The following is a 15,122-nucleotide window of genomic DNA, read 5'->3' as shown; positions in this document are numbered from 1 at the left end:
CCTGACTTTTGTAATGATGAAAGGTGCAAGCTATGCATTTCTCACACTAGGAAAGGTTTATGTCTGAATAAGATTGTAAGATGGAACTTTCTGGTGAACAACGATGGCCTCCAAAGCATTATGCGTGCATGCCAATATCTCTTGTAGAATCTTAATCAGAAATGTTTAACAAAGTTGTAATGGAGATAAAGAACTGAATATTCACCATGTTCTTATCAGACAGGTATTTTATTTTTTAAGTCCGATAATCTTCATTAGAAACTTCTATGGCTAAGAAGTGAAAGCTGTCGACAAAGTACTTAGTTCAAAATGAAGGAAACTAAGTGAATATATATGAAAATGATAAAAGAAAAATTGTCCTTACACATGAATTAGAGAAGTATGTAACATATTTGCAATATCACATATTCTCTCTGTTGATATCTTAAAAAACAATTAAATGCATAAAAATGCATTTCAAGGCTTCTTAGAAATACAGTTTTATCTAACCTTTAATCACAGAATATTCCTGTAAAACTTCATAGAACATCTGCTTCTTGTTAGGTGCACAGATAACAGACATATACTTATGAAATCTACAACCAAAGGCTGAACAAATCTACTGGTAATGGAAGACATTCTTCAGTTGACTGAAAGCTTAATTTAGTTTGAATACAAAGTACATTGATATATACACAAATTTTAGGTGTTATATACAATGTATCATAGTGAACTGAAGAATAACCTATTAACACCATCATTAAATGAGTTTTTAAAGAGATGTGTAACATTTTCTATCATTAAATGAGTTTTTAAAGAGATGTGTAACATTTTCTATTAGATCTTCGGCTCAGAATCTGTCCAGTCTTACTTGTTAAAAACAATGTACTATGCATGTATTAATAAAATGGGAGAATACATATGTAATAATGTCAATGATTTATTTACACATTATGTACAGCATTAAATGCTGTCAGTTTTTAAAATGTTCAGTTCCATTCATATAACAGGACAATACTATCTGATTAAAAATTTATAGGCTATTTTCTTAAAATATCTGACAATACAAGAGAAGTATCTTAAAATTTAGGAGTATAAAAACATCTTTCCACAATGACAATCAAATATATCACATGCTGTTTCTTACCTACAAGCAGAAAATATATTTGGCACTTTAAGTCACAAAATAAGCTGGCTAGAGGGCTCCATGAAAGCATCCTGTCCCATACAAACACCACCTTCTTCTCAGTGCTATGTCAGACCTGGGACCAGCACCTGCTGGTTTATTTGCTAGGAAAATCAGCAATGAGTTAACAGGCCCTATCCTGTCCCCAGCCCTGTCTGATTTGAATATGTGTATACACAGAACAAAGGGAGTGGAGCACCTGTTAGATGAGCACCCATCTTCATTGCCTCTGACTTCAACGTAACCCTTCCCCAGCAGCCGCAGTAAATATGACAGAGAATGTAATAAATGAGGTGCAGAATAATAAGAGTGCCTTGAATTCACAAAAATAGGTGAACACACCCAACACATAGGTTATAGAGGTATTAACATACTTCAGTTACACTGTTTTATAAAAGTACCTTGCTGCTAGATGGTTCTGCTCATTCAAAATTACTATTTAGTATTTAGTAAATTCCAATTAGTATTTAGAACTTGTTCTGTTTCCTTTTCTCTTTTTCTTTCTTTCTTTCTTTCTTTCTTTCTTTCTTTCTTTCTTTCTTTCTTTCTTTCTTTCTTTCTTTCTTTCTTTCTTTCTTTCTTTCTTTCTTTCTTTCTTCCTTCCTTCCTTCCTTCCTTCCTTCCTTCCTTCCTTCCTTCCTTCCTTCCTTCCTTCCTTCCTTCCTTCCTTCCTTCCTTCCTTCCTTCCTTCCTTCCTTCCTTCCTTCCTTCCTTCCTTCCTTCCTTCCTTCCTTCCTTCCTTCCTTCCTTCCTTCCTTCCTTCCTTCCTTCCTTCCTTCCTTCCTTCCTTCCTTCCTTCCTTCCTTCCTTCCTTCCTTCCTTCCTTCCTTCCTTCCTTCCTTCCTTCCTTCCTTCCTTCCTTCCTTCCTTCCTTCCTTCCTTCCTTCCTTCCTTCCTTCCTTCCTTCCTTCCTTCCTTCCTTCCTTCCTTCCTTCCTTCCTTCCTTCCTTCCTTCCTTCCTTCCTTCCTTCCTTCCTTCCTTCCTTCCTTCCTTCCTTCCTTCCTTCCTTCCTTCCTTCCTTCCTTCCTTCCTTCCTTCCTTCCTTCCTTCCTTCCTTCCTTCCTTCCTTCCTTCCTTCCTTCCTTCCTTCTTTCCCTCCTTTCCCTCCTTTCCCTCCTTTCCCTCCTTTCCCTCCTTCCTTCCTTCCTTTCCTTCCTTTCCTTCCTTCCTTTCCTTCCTTTCCTTCCTTTCCTTTCCTTCCTTTCCTTCCTTTCCTTCCTTCCCTTCCTTCCCTTCCTTCCTTTCCCTCCCTCCCCTCCCTCCCTCCCTCCCCTCCCTCCCTCCCCTCCCTCCCTCCCTCCCTCCCCTCCCTCCCTCCCCTCCCCTCCCCTCCCCTCCCCTCCCCTCCCCTCCCCTCCCCTCCCCTCCCCTCCCCTCCCCTCCCCTCCCCTCCCCTCCCCTCCCCTCCCCTCCCCTCCCCTCCCCTCCCCTCCCCTCCCTTCCCCTCCCCTCCCCTCCCCTCCCCTCCCCTCCCCTCCCCTCCCCTCCCCTCCCCTCCCCTTCCCTTCCCTTCCCTTCGTTTTTATCTTTCTTTCCAGATGAGAACTTTACCAATGACAGCCTCCTCTTTCCTTCTATTTTTCTATTAAAGAATGTTAAAAAATACAAAGCTGTGGCTAAATTATTATCATTTTCTTCCTTAACATATGTGTAACAGGGAGACAATTTCATTCCCTTCCTCTGAGCAACTTGTAATGTGAAGTGTCCATCAGGAATCCTCTAACAAAGAGTCTCGCAGTAGCGTGCACAACCTACTAGAGCTGTTGAGTTAGCTGCTGATTACTGTTTATTCTGAGTGAACTTACATCGGTTTAATATTAATATTAATGTATGATTTGGATTTTGTCCAAGGCTGCCACTCACTGTACAAATCTAATCAGCAGCACACCAGGCAGCCCTGCCGCAAGTTGCATGTGCAGTAACAGTCTGCAACGGCAAATATTTGCATCAGCAGAGATGGTTGATCCACAGAAAAACACACGTTAAGTTTTACGCAGCACTAACGCTGTTACGGATGAACAAATTCCTGCTCTGTGCAGGACGGACGGCGGCAGGGAACTGATCCCCATCACAGTGTGCCTGCGCTGGTGCTCGGGGTCCTGCACAGGGCTAAACCGCTGCTATTATAGGAATGAATGCTCGGTTTCTTCTTCAGCTGAGAGGTGAAAATGCTCAGATCCTTCCAGAATTTTTAGCAGCTCTGTGCGATAAAATGTAAGGAATATCAGTGTTATTTCCGTGGTCCTAGCAGAAACGATGTCATTGCCTGACGCAAGACCGTAGATGAAGAGAGCACTGCGTGCACCCTCGAGAGCTCCGGCTGACCCAGCCCTCCCCAGGACTGCTGTTTGTAACCCCTTTAATCCACTAAATTGTAGTCTGCGCGCATCGAATGGCAACTTTATCTAAAACCCGAGTTAGAAATGCTCATCTACTCAGCTTCATTATGTATTAAGATATTTGTCGTAGATTCCAAATGATTTCTAACTGAAATGAACGGGAGACTTCCCACTGGGACAAAACCAGCGCTGGGGCTGTAGATGATAGACGTGAGCGAAGAAAAGCACCTATTACAGACCTCCCCCCCCGCCTCCATCCGTGCCCTCTCTTCGTCCGCGCCCCGCCGGGCTGATGGGGTTTGTAGTTCCAGAGCGCCCGGCCGCCCCAGGACTACGGCTCCCAGGGATCCGTGGGAAGACGGGCGGGCGCGGTCAGGTGACGTCCAACATGGCTTCCCCGTAGCGGCCTCGGCTGTAGCGCTGCCGCGGGGTCTGCGTGGCCGCCATGCAGAAGATCAAGTCGCTGATGACCCGGCAGGTGAGCGGTGAGGAGGGGACTCACCGTGGTCCTGCTCCGAGCACGCTGTGCTCGCTTCAGCGTTCCCTGGCGGAAGGGGTTAGATCCCGTGCAGCTTTTTGCTGGTGGTGGAGACGAGCTGCCCTTGCTGGCAGTCTTTGGGGTGTTTGTGGGAGGTTTGGGGTGAAGGATGGGAAGCTGCGACGGGTGCTTTGTGCTGTTTGCTACCTGGGTGGTGGTAACTGGCAAGGGAGGGTGTTGTCAAATGAAGCCCAAGAGGATCTGAAGCTCAAAACCAGAATGAGGAGGTTTTGCATACTAGGAGGATTAAACTGAAATCACAGAATTGTAGGGGTTGGAAGAGATCCAAGAGATCATCGAGTCCAACCTCCTGCAAAGCAGCTCCCAGCCCAGGTTGCACAGGTAGCAATACCTGTCAAGGTATTGAATACGAGCACTCCATCAGTTTCAGAGAACAAATACTTTTTTCATTGTAAGCTCATGTTGTAACGTCATAGCTCCTTTGGTTTTGAACGAAGCATTGGTACCCTGGATGTGAAAAGGGCTTAGGAGCATGCTTAGTGTCACATGGGGAGGATATAGGGAAGCCTGTCCTTATCTCAGGGCTCATGTGAACTGCTTGGGGTCTCAGGGAAGGCTGGAGTCAGAACTGCATGTGGACACATGAGTGTTTTGTTCTGCCTTTAAAGCTAGCTGAAAATGTGCTAAGAAACTTACTCGGTGTTACTGCCTCATAAAATTGTAAATGTGTTGGATATGCAGCAAACACATGGCTAGTTATGGATGCTTCCTGTAGCTTCTCTCTACTGGTACACATTCCATCCATGTGGTTATGGGGATTTGAAAGAATAATAATAATATAATAATTATATAAAAGAGTTAATGTGGATTATGCATCTTTTTCAGTTTAGCTGTGCATATGTAAAATGTGTCCTAATAGTTTTATTTGGTAAATTGGGAAATATTCCATCATACAAAAATAAAATAATTATGCCACAGAGAGGGTAGCAATTACCTTGGATTTGATTATTTGATTCCATTAACTCATTAAGTTAGGGGAACAAATTACATTATGCTTTTTGGACACACTTGCATTTTTTAGACACCTGGAATTTGACAGGAGTAAGTGGACTTAACTGAGTGGATGTTACTGTTGCAGCATAAAGCTGGAAATGATTTTGTTGTTGTAGGAATATAATTTATTCACCAGTGCCCTGATTTAAGTTTTTATAAAATAAGCCTTGTGCAATTTATTGAAGGACTTCCAGGTTTATCATCTTCAGCAGCAGGCAAGACTTGTGCAGTTTGATTTCAAGATACGTAAAGCAATCAACATTAACTGACTACTAAAATTCTTTTCAAGGGTCTGAGAAGTCCTCAGGAGAGTGTTCATGACCTCAGTCCTATTGAAAACCTCCGGTTTCCTACTAAGGTATGATACCTGATCCCACCCGCTTCCTTTTACATTTTATATTTAAATGATACATTGTGGGTTTTCTTTTGTTTTTATTTTTATTTTTTGTCCCAGCATCTGCCTTGCTGCTGTTCTTTTTGACAGCTTCATTTCATCCTGAATATCATTTTTAATATTTTAATGAAAGAATTGGAATTGTGAAGTAAAACAGTGCGCGAAGTCAAAATAAATGAGCTTTAAAATTTCTTTCATGGAACTTTGGAGTTGTCACTGATGTTGATCTTAGTATTATTTAGGTTTCCTGCTGGAATTGGTAAAAAAAAAAATAAAAGAAGGAAGAAGGTGCTTTTTGTCACTTAGGAAAGTACATGCTGTAAGGATAGCCTATGTAGTTCTAATCTTGATTTTCAGTCTCTCCGTGGGTTTGCTGCCCTTAAGATTGTTTCAGAATTTTGTGATTTTCATCTTCTTTTCATCATCATTAACTTTATATTCTACTGTATATGTTTTGATTTTATAATAATAACTTTGGTTTTTTATTTGTTTCTGTGCTCTATCTTATCCCACATCATACGGAATAATCTGTGTGTGGGGAAGCAGTGGTTATAATGTTTGGCCTCTCCTTATGCCCTGTTGATCTGACCGTATGATTCACGAGACTTGCTGTGGATGATGCTTACTGTTTTCCTCTAATTTGGACTCTGCCTTTAATCACAGAGTTAGTCAGTTGATGTCTTATTTTAACATTAAAGTCCTGTGTTTCTCTGTGTCTGTGTAGGTACTTTGTAATACGATGCTTGTGCTGAGGCAGACCAGAAAATCGATGTTATTCCATGTTTAAAAAAATCAAATAACAGTCTCTAGATTGGTACATAATATTCTATTATACAGTGGTCAATGTATTGATTTCAAAGACTCGAGGTATTCAGTTGCAGTGATGTTGAAAGAACTGCCTTGTCTCTGTGGCTCAGATTTCAAAATTTCAGATTCCTGCCAACTACAGCATTGAATTTCAGACTGTCTTTTTAGCCAGCTTGACTCTGCAAGTTCAAATAGATGTGGGATGTCTTGGCTGGGTTTCTGTTCAGTGATGGCTCAGTGGTTTGTGTCTGATAAACGTCCGCTTTGTATTAATAACAATGGGAAAACATGTCTCAGTAATTTGTGAGTTTTTCAGTAGTTTCTGTCAGATGTCAGGCAGTTGTATGCTGTCGACCCTTTGTAATGTGAGAATACCATCTTCAACTCTTTTTGCAGACAGAATCTCATGATAATTAGGGACTTTGTGCCTGAAAAGACAAGATCGTGTCAACATTAGTACTTGCAACTTTTTAAAAGCTGTTAAAATTGGAGTGTTGTTCTCGTGTGTTGTAGTATAAAATGTTTACATTTTTTAGTCTTCAATTGTTTTTTTTTTCCTTCCAAAATGTTTTAGGTGAGAAATTACTATTATACTGATAATATTTTTTTTCTGAATATTCTGAGTTAATTCAGTTAACTTTTTCCTTCTCAAAGAGCTGTATTCAGTGAAACTCCTGTACAGGTACCTGTTTACCTGATGAAAGGAAAACATGAGGTCAGCTGAATGTTGAGTAAAATTACTGAGTTTTCATAGAATCATAGAATGTCCTGGACTGAAAAGGACCTCAAAGATCATCTAGTTTCAACCCCCTTCCAGAGAGCCAAGTCGCCAACCACCAGACCAGGCTGCCCAGAGCCACACCCAGCCTTGCCCTGAATGCCTCCAGGGATGGGGCATCCACAACCTCTCTGGGCAACCTGTTCCAGTGCATCACCACCCTTTGAGTTAAAAACTTCCTCCTAACATCTAACCTAAATCTTCCCCGTCTTAGTTTAAAACCATTCCCCCTTCTCTTATCACTATCAACCCATGAAAACAGTCATTTCCCCTCGTGTTTGTACACTCCCTTCAAGTTCTGGAAGGCCACAATGAATTCTCCCTGGAGCCATCTTTTCTTCGAGCTAAACCAGCCCAGTTCCCTCAACCATTCCCCCATAGGAAAGGTGCTCCAGCCCTCTGATCATTTAACTCCTGATTATGGTCCCAAGCCATTTGTCAGCTTCAGTTCCAGGCCTTGCCTTCTGAGAGGAAGGATTTATATTGCCATGCCTGCTTAACTTGGCTACAGCCTTTTCTGTATGATTTTACTTTTCAAATGATAAGATGTCAGATGAGATGCTGTAAGATGTCTTCTACACTGTGGGCATAGATTCTGATACCTTTTCCTGAAAGCAGGAATTTTTTGTGTTGTTTGTGATTTTTCTGTGAGCAGCCATCAAGGAGATTAGGCTTCAGTACTGCACAGAAGTTGAAAGTCGTTGAGCCCTTGGATAGAGGTATTTCTTCTGAACTGAAATTGTGTTTGGTGCCATAGCAACGTACTGATGTCACAAATCAGAATTACATTACAACTACTGGATAAAGCAGCTTTGCTGGACATAAGCTAATCCCTCTCAGAAGCTATTTTATAGTAACGGACAAGTTTGGTAAAGGGAATTGAAAAATAAAGACTAAAATAAATTCAAAATAAAAAGAAGCACAAATACAGCTCATATGACAGTTAAATGGAAAATACGGAGGACAGGCAAAGGACTACACTAATGTTCCCTCAGGGAAAAGCCAGCAAAATCCTTTTGGGTCTTAATATCTGATAGTTGCTTCCTTATAAGCTTGTGAAAGCGGTGAGTGTGTTCCTCTGTTTTGTGGGTTGGTTTATTTTTGTTTGTTAGTTTCTTAACAATGAAACGGTTTGCTACCTGGATGTTTTACTGACTACACCTGAGTGTATGAGCTCACATTAATCATTACTCCTGATAGGTTCTGCAACTATGTGAAAATTCTGGTCTGCTTGCATCGCGTGAAGATGAATCACCAGCTAACTTGTTCAGCCTTTTGTCATCACACAGAATCATGCTGCCAACTTGGTCACACAGAACAATAAATCCAGAACAGTTGAAGTCAGTGATATGATCTGTAGATTGGGTGAATCTGATCTGAGAGGCAAATTTTCTAGAAGAGAGAGTAGATACATGATATATCATATTTTTGGTAACCTTACTTCATCCATGCCCTGTTTGCTCTGGGGAACTGTACTCTCTCTTTTGTTTGTTGAAAACGATGCATGTTAAGAATGATACAGAACTGCACTACTGACTTTTGAGCCACTCTGCTGTTCTCATTTTGTTCTTCTCCAATAGAGGTTTATTTAGTAGATTCTGCTACAAGGTGTTGAGAGGTATTTAGTACGCTTGAATTCAAGTGTGTAGAGTTAATAACGAGGAGACTTTGAATTCTATAATTTCTATATTGACAATAAACAGCTCATATGCAGTATATTAAAAGTTGTTGACTTTGTCTTATGGTCGTAAGCAACTCTGGGGGTTTATTTTTAATGTTTTATAGTTACATGGTCTGCTGGTCTGCAGTACTGGGGTCCACCTTGCTAATGTGCTGCTCTTTCTGATCTTTGGTGTGTGCGATTCAGTTTAGCAATGGTGAAGCTCTGTGTGATTATCATGACAGGGTTCCTTCCATCCCAACTTTATATTGTGTTTTTTTTTTTTTCTATTCATATCTTTGAATGAGATAGAGTTCTGTACTGTTTTTTTGGTTTTTGTTTTAATTTTTTGAAGGCAGATATTTCAGTAGCAATAATTGGGAAAAAAAATGTTTATAGGTAGAAAGCTGCCTTGAGGGACTTAATTGAGCTTCTCTCTGTGCCACTGCACAGTGTGCAAATACCCGTTCCACAGTACTAAATCTGTCCTTCCCTGAGGCCCCTGAAACTGTGAGCTTCATATGTAGATTGGAAACTTTTTTGTATGTCTGGTTGAAGGGATGAGGAGAAATGAATATCAGCAAACAAACTAGCCAGGGATGTTTGCTTCTTTCAGTGGCAAGTGAAAGGACTGGCCTTGAGCCTTCAGTTGTTTGAAACTAGTGGAGCATGATGGACTGGAAGCAGCAGTTTATCACAGCCTAATGTCTGCTGGCAAATAGTGTAATGGATATGGCAGCTTAAGCTTATCCTGGGGAGTCATTTTCTCTACTGTTCTAGAAAGAGTGAACAATATAAAGAAAAAAACCTATCTATTTAACTGATGTTTTGTGAAGAAACTAAGGAAAAAATAACCTTTCTGAGAAAGGGTTAAATGGATTTTTGGTAATTTTTCTAGCCACATAAGCCTCAGCTTTATTTTTGTACTGACAGTTGTAGTATTCTGCAAAGATAAAAGGGTCATTGGCTAGGTTTCAGTGAAATGTTCGTATTAATAACACCCTTCCCAACTGATTATCAAGTGACACTAAATCCAGAAGAACATCTGTCCCCAGTGGCCTTCTTAATGTATGGGAGGGGCTGTCCATCACCATTGACCTACCTGTGGCGCTGACATACCCTGTCACCAGTGTGACAAGCTGCCCACGTACTGGAAATCCAAATGGTTCTGAATACTTGGGTTTTGTGTTTGCTTCATTTTCCTTTTACCAAACAACCGTTCTGGAACTCACAGCCACGTGCCCACGTGATAAATGATGTGATTCCATTTGCATGGCTTTAGAGAATAGATTAAGCTGACCCTGCTGCCCATCTTGGATAAGTTTTAATTTTAGTTGTTTTAGATAAAACTCGATGTACTGTAAAATGTTAAGGCAGTTTGTAAGGGGGTTCTTGGTACAGCATAGGAAGCCCAGAAGGAAAAAAAAATATATATTTTTAATATTTTTCATTTCCCTGTGAGAAGTACTGTAGAGGAGCAGTGGCTAGTTTTGATGCTTTATGAAGCTAGTCTACTTGTGCAGAGAAGCAGTGCCTTGCTCTGTGTTGGAAATTGCACTTTTCCTTGTAACGTGTATGCACTGATGCTCATGAGTGATGTGCAAAATAAGGATGGTTGTGACTGTTCAGTAAATTAATCTCAAATCTACTGCCTACAGACAGTGAAATCAGCCCTCAAGTTCTTGGTGATGGAGATACAGGCACCTTCTCCTACTCTAACAGCTTGTCTGTTTGGATCGTAATAGGAAACTTCAGTCTTACGGATCACTTAATCAGGATTAAATTCCCTTGTCAAACACTGTGATTGGTATTCTGTCCTGAATTTTCTATTTTTTCCCCTTTTGAATCTCTCAAAGGTTTTCCAGTCCTTCAGTGGGAATAGCCACTGAGAGAGGACAAGTATTAGCTGAAACATCCAGTGTCATAAAATTGTCTGAGTTAGAAGAGACCTTTAAAGTTTATCTGGTCCAACTCTTCTGTAATGAGAGGAAATACCTACGGCCAGATCTGGTGCTCAGAGCCCCTTCGAGCCTGACTTTGACTGTCTCCAGGGACAGGGCATCCACCACCACTCTGGGCAACCTGTGCCAGTGCCTCACCACCCTTACTGTAAAAATAATTTCCTTATCTGCGATCTGAATGTCACCTCTTTTCATCTGAATCCAGTTCCCCTCATCCAGTCACAGTAGAGCATGCTAAAGTGTCTGTGCCCTTTCTTACAGCCCCCCTAGAATGGGAGGATGAAGTTCAGACTAAGTCCTCAGTTTGTGGTGACTGATGGGTGCAGCTGGATTCTTGAGAATACCTTCCACGTGAGATTGTGACAGGAGGGAAGAGAATACACATCTTGAATATTAGCTGTCAAAAAGCCCTTAGTGCATGTGTTTAAACTACTCCACTAGCTGGCAAAAAATCTGAAATGTGTTAAGAAGCCACTGATACAAGCTATTCTTGTATGGATGGTGTTAGTAACTTTCAAGAAAGACTTGTTTTGGTAAGCATTGTTCCTGATCGGATGTGATGTTACATCATGGAAATTATCTTTCCTGTTTTATGAAGGAGGAACTCAGAGAATCGTGGGAAGAACCAATTGATCCTCAAGCTCAGCAAGAAATAATCAGTAGCATTGAAGGAGTTTATTTTTCCGATGATGCCTTTGATATTGTGAAGTACGAGTTAGAGGTGGGTTCTCTTTGTAAAAGAAAAGGCAATAATATAACCAAAAATGAAGATCAAAAGTCAGCTTCTCTGAGTGATGCATTTTCATGCAAAACTACTCAGTTTTGATTTTGCTTTTGTTTCCCATCCCTGCCCCTGAATCTTCTTGCAGTTGTATGAGCCTCTAGCATATTGTACTGTTACGCAGTTTCTTCTTTTAATGTGATAGAAGTAATATGAGGCCTCCTACTTCAAAGAAGGCCATATAGTTGGAAGGAAAAACGTCTATTCTGTGGGGGTTTTTTTTGTTTTGTTTTGTTTTTAAACAACCTGAATTAACAGACACAAGTAATTTCAATGGCTTGGGCCTTATGTATATGTATGTATGGCTTAAAAGATGGTAATTATGATATTCTTTAAAACTGATTTATTTCAGAATTCTTAATTTGAATACTTACTGAAAATTGAATACCAATTAGATTGCAGAAGCAATAGGAAAGTTTTTTAAATGGAATCGTTTTGTTAGTTAATGCTGCATGTGTATTTTATGTACTTTAATTTCTCACTGAATTTTATTCATTGTTTATGCACAGAGGCTTCCTCCAGTGCTTAGTCTTCAAGAACTAGAAGAACATAGAGACAAATTAAAGCAACAGCAAGCTGCTGTAAGTAAAGCTGTTTAGTGTACTGCCAGGCAGTTTTTTTACATTGTACTAACTGTAGCTAGAAGTATAACTGAAAGTGTTGTGATTTATTAAACTCAGCAGATAATGAGCATCTTTTTTTTTTGAATGTTATGTGTTTTTATAACAAAAAATCATATCAGTAAATCATGTAGTCATAAGAAATAATGTAAGTAATCATGGTGATATGTACTGTAGCAAGGATCAAATGATGTAATGTTTTCTTTAGAAACTTAATTTTCAGGATGTTCAGCTTTTTCAGTATACATGCAAGAAGTAGTATAGAGTTTGATGATATTGTACTATCTCTTTTTGAGGGATTTTTGGCAATGTAAAACATAAAATATTGAGTTTTTCTCTCATTTTTTGTTTTTCTCTTATTTTTTGTTATCTATTTTTTTGTATTAAATTGTCCACAGATGTGTTTAGTGAGTGCTGTATATACTTACTTTGAAATAAGTTAATGAATTTATGGGGGAATCAGAGCTGCAGCTTCTGGCAGATACGTGCTACATTTCAAGCTTTTATGGTTTTATTTTTATTCATCTATTAATAACAGAGTCATTACTCTGAAAGATTAATATTACGGTATAGGAAATAAATGTACTAGCTATGGCATTTGGCAAGTGAAATAACAGTATTAATCCTGATTCACGTCTTTAAATGAATGAAACGCACAGAATAAAAATACTGAACCATTAACGATGCACAAAGAGAAGTTCTTTTGGCCTAAAACAGGTTTTCCTAGAATGAACATATGAAATTTTGTGAAGCATTAGTGAGAAGTTGTGCACATGAATATTCCATAATCCTTACCAGGAGGTATAATTATTTATTTTAGCTGTTTGGGAATGGAAGTCTAAGAGGACATCTGCTGGTGACCTAGTTTTGTGAGGAAATGTGCTCAAGGCTGAGAGGCAACTACAAAGGAATATGCTGAATAGTCTCAGTACTTGATAGCAGTGTCTTGGCCATTCTGTCTGTATGCTGAGAAGCAGCTGAGAATACTTTCAGTTCACGGCTGTGTCTGAGATGCAAACTGAAAAATAAAAATAGGTGATGAATATAGAAGAGAGCTGAGTGTAAGTTTCCCAGGAAATATGGCCCATATGTGTCTTTCTAGATTATTAGTTACAGGACTCAAGAAGTCTGTTGGTATATCAAACAGTAACTGCTTTTGAAAAATAATAAATGCTGACTTTTTCATTTCAGTGGCTGAATCTGTAGCTCGCACAGCAATTTACTATTGTGATTTAGATTGAAATTCGTACAACACAGAATCCTCAAACGACTGTGAATTATTTGTGGTAGAACTCTGATCTTCCACTTCTCGCTGGCTGTTACTTTCTGCTTTTGCACTGCTTATCTTGGTCCTTCCTTTGTTTTAGGGGTCACTATAGCCTCCATACTTTCTGTGTTTTCTCCTTTTCATTACAATTTTCCATTCCACTGAGTAGATACCAAGCCACTCGATTCTTCTTCAATATGTGTGTTGTGACAGCTTTTATTTGAGCAGGCATCTGGGTACGGATAATTTGAATTAGAAGGCTTTTTTTTGCTGTGTATCTGTTTGACTTCATTTTAATTAAGTCTGATATCTGTAGCTTTTATTTTTTTTACTTCAGGAGACAAAACATTTAAGCCTGATGAGATCTTTTCCTGCACTCTACCCCACAAGGAGCAGTTTGTTTGCTGTTCTGCAAAACGAAGCCATATATATATGTATATATATAGTGGGTTTTTTTTTATTTGGCAACTGAGTTGAAAACAGTTTGGTGATCCTGGCCATGTTTTAATGTGAAAGAGGGAAAGCGTCCCCTTGTCCAGGTTGTCCGCTGATAGTATCAGTGTCCTTTGAAAACCATTTGTATGCAGGTGCTCTTCCAAAGAATGGGAACTGATGTGTGGAGCTGCTATGAGTTTGTTACAGAAATATTGTATTGTGAAGATCCCAATCTCATGCTGTGTTGGTGTAAGCAGTTTAAATCTCTGCTGCATATATATATATTAAAAGCAGAAGAATCCCTGAATCTCTTTTTCCCACAGCTCCATTGGGGCTGGCTGATAGTCAGAGTCTGTTTTATTTTATATTTATTTTATCTAAATTATTGGTCCCTGGGAAGAATATAGAGCAATGCAACTAATTTATTTTTGTGTTTGAAGCTGTTTAATGCTATATTTCCCTGAAACAAAAGCATGCTTGTGGCTTTCTTAGATCTCCAAGGTAGAAGTTTAATTCATTTTTTTGCTCTGGTTGTAGCATAAACAGAATGTAAGCAGCTGTAGTGTTCCATATTACTTCTGTTGTTTTTTTTTTAATTTTTTTATTCTAGCATGTTCTTTAAGAAGCAGAGAGGTAGAGATTAAAGTTCCTAGATGGAAATGTAAATAAACATTTTCCTTTAATGATTCCAAGGAAAACTGATTGTGATCTCCAGGGTTTGTTTTTTTTTTACTTGTTATGGTATATTTTTCAATAAGTTTGGAAACTACAGGAGTGGCACAACTGCAAACTCATAGTGGAATTTTAGTATAGGGACTGGCTACTTTATGTTCATATTATGCTCATTACTTGTTGTACTCTTGTTTTTAAGGTATCTAAGAAGGTTGCAGACTTGATTCTCGAAAAACAACCCGCGTATGTTCAGGTAAGACAACAGGCTCTTTTTAACAGTAAACCATTCAGTTTAGTACTATTACAATACTGTTTTAGAATTTTGTTTCAGTGCAGCTTAAGTATAGTACTGGGTTAGGAGAGACACTAGTGAAGGGATGAACCTGCTTGCCTCTTCTGCAGCAGCTGGAGGAAAAATAAGAAAAATTGTAAGGGTAATATTATTTCACTTTTAGGTAAAAGTATCAGGAGGGATTCTATGGCAAAAAGAAGTTGGGTAGTGCTTTATTGATTGAGTGTTAAGAAAGTAGTGCAGAGTTGAGCAGAAAGAGATATTTTTATGTTTTCCAACTTTTCTGGTATAGTTTTGTTGTTGCACACTCTTGGAATTGGTAATGTTGTTGAGCAATTGCTGTTACTCCTATACTTAGCAGCTCTAAAGCATAACAGCATTGTGGAGAACGTTCTTCT

At 39.4% G+C, this 15,122-nt stretch overlaps 1 protein-coding gene across 2 annotated transcripts in view; it reads left to right on the top strand.

Annotated features, from left to right (window-relative positions):
• Positions 1 to 3,881: 3,881 nt before the first annotated feature.
• The window catches only part of VPS50 (VPS50 subunit of EARP/GARPII complex), a 62,924-nt gene continuing 51,683 nt past the window's right edge, over positions 3,882 to 15,122 (top strand). For both annotated transcript variants that reach the window (XM_065731260.1, XM_065731259.1), the window contains exons 1-5: positions 3,882 to 3,983; positions 5,347 to 5,415; positions 11,256 to 11,378; positions 11,948 to 12,019; positions 14,632 to 14,685. In XM_065731260.1, coding sequence (XP_065587332.1) covers positions 3,951 to 3,983; positions 5,347 to 5,415; positions 11,256 to 11,378; positions 11,948 to 12,019; positions 14,632 to 14,685 — 351 coding nt within the window. In that variant the 5' untranslated portion in view covers positions 3,882 to 3,950. The remainder of the gene's footprint in view (positions 3,984 to 5,346; positions 5,416 to 11,255; positions 11,379 to 11,947; positions 12,020 to 14,631; positions 14,686 to 15,122) is intronic.

This window comes from Cyrtonyx montezumae, unplaced genomic scaffold (genome assembly GCF_038088225.1).
Source record: "Cyrtonyx montezumae isolate F1298 unplaced genomic scaffold, pur_monq_1.0 scaffold_14, whole genome shotgun sequence".
Taxonomy (NCBI): domain Eukaryota; kingdom Metazoa; phylum Chordata; class Aves; order Galliformes; family Odontophoridae; genus Cyrtonyx; species Cyrtonyx montezumae.
Note: the sequence above shows the minus strand (reverse complement) of the source record. Positions and strands in the feature narration are given on the sequence as shown.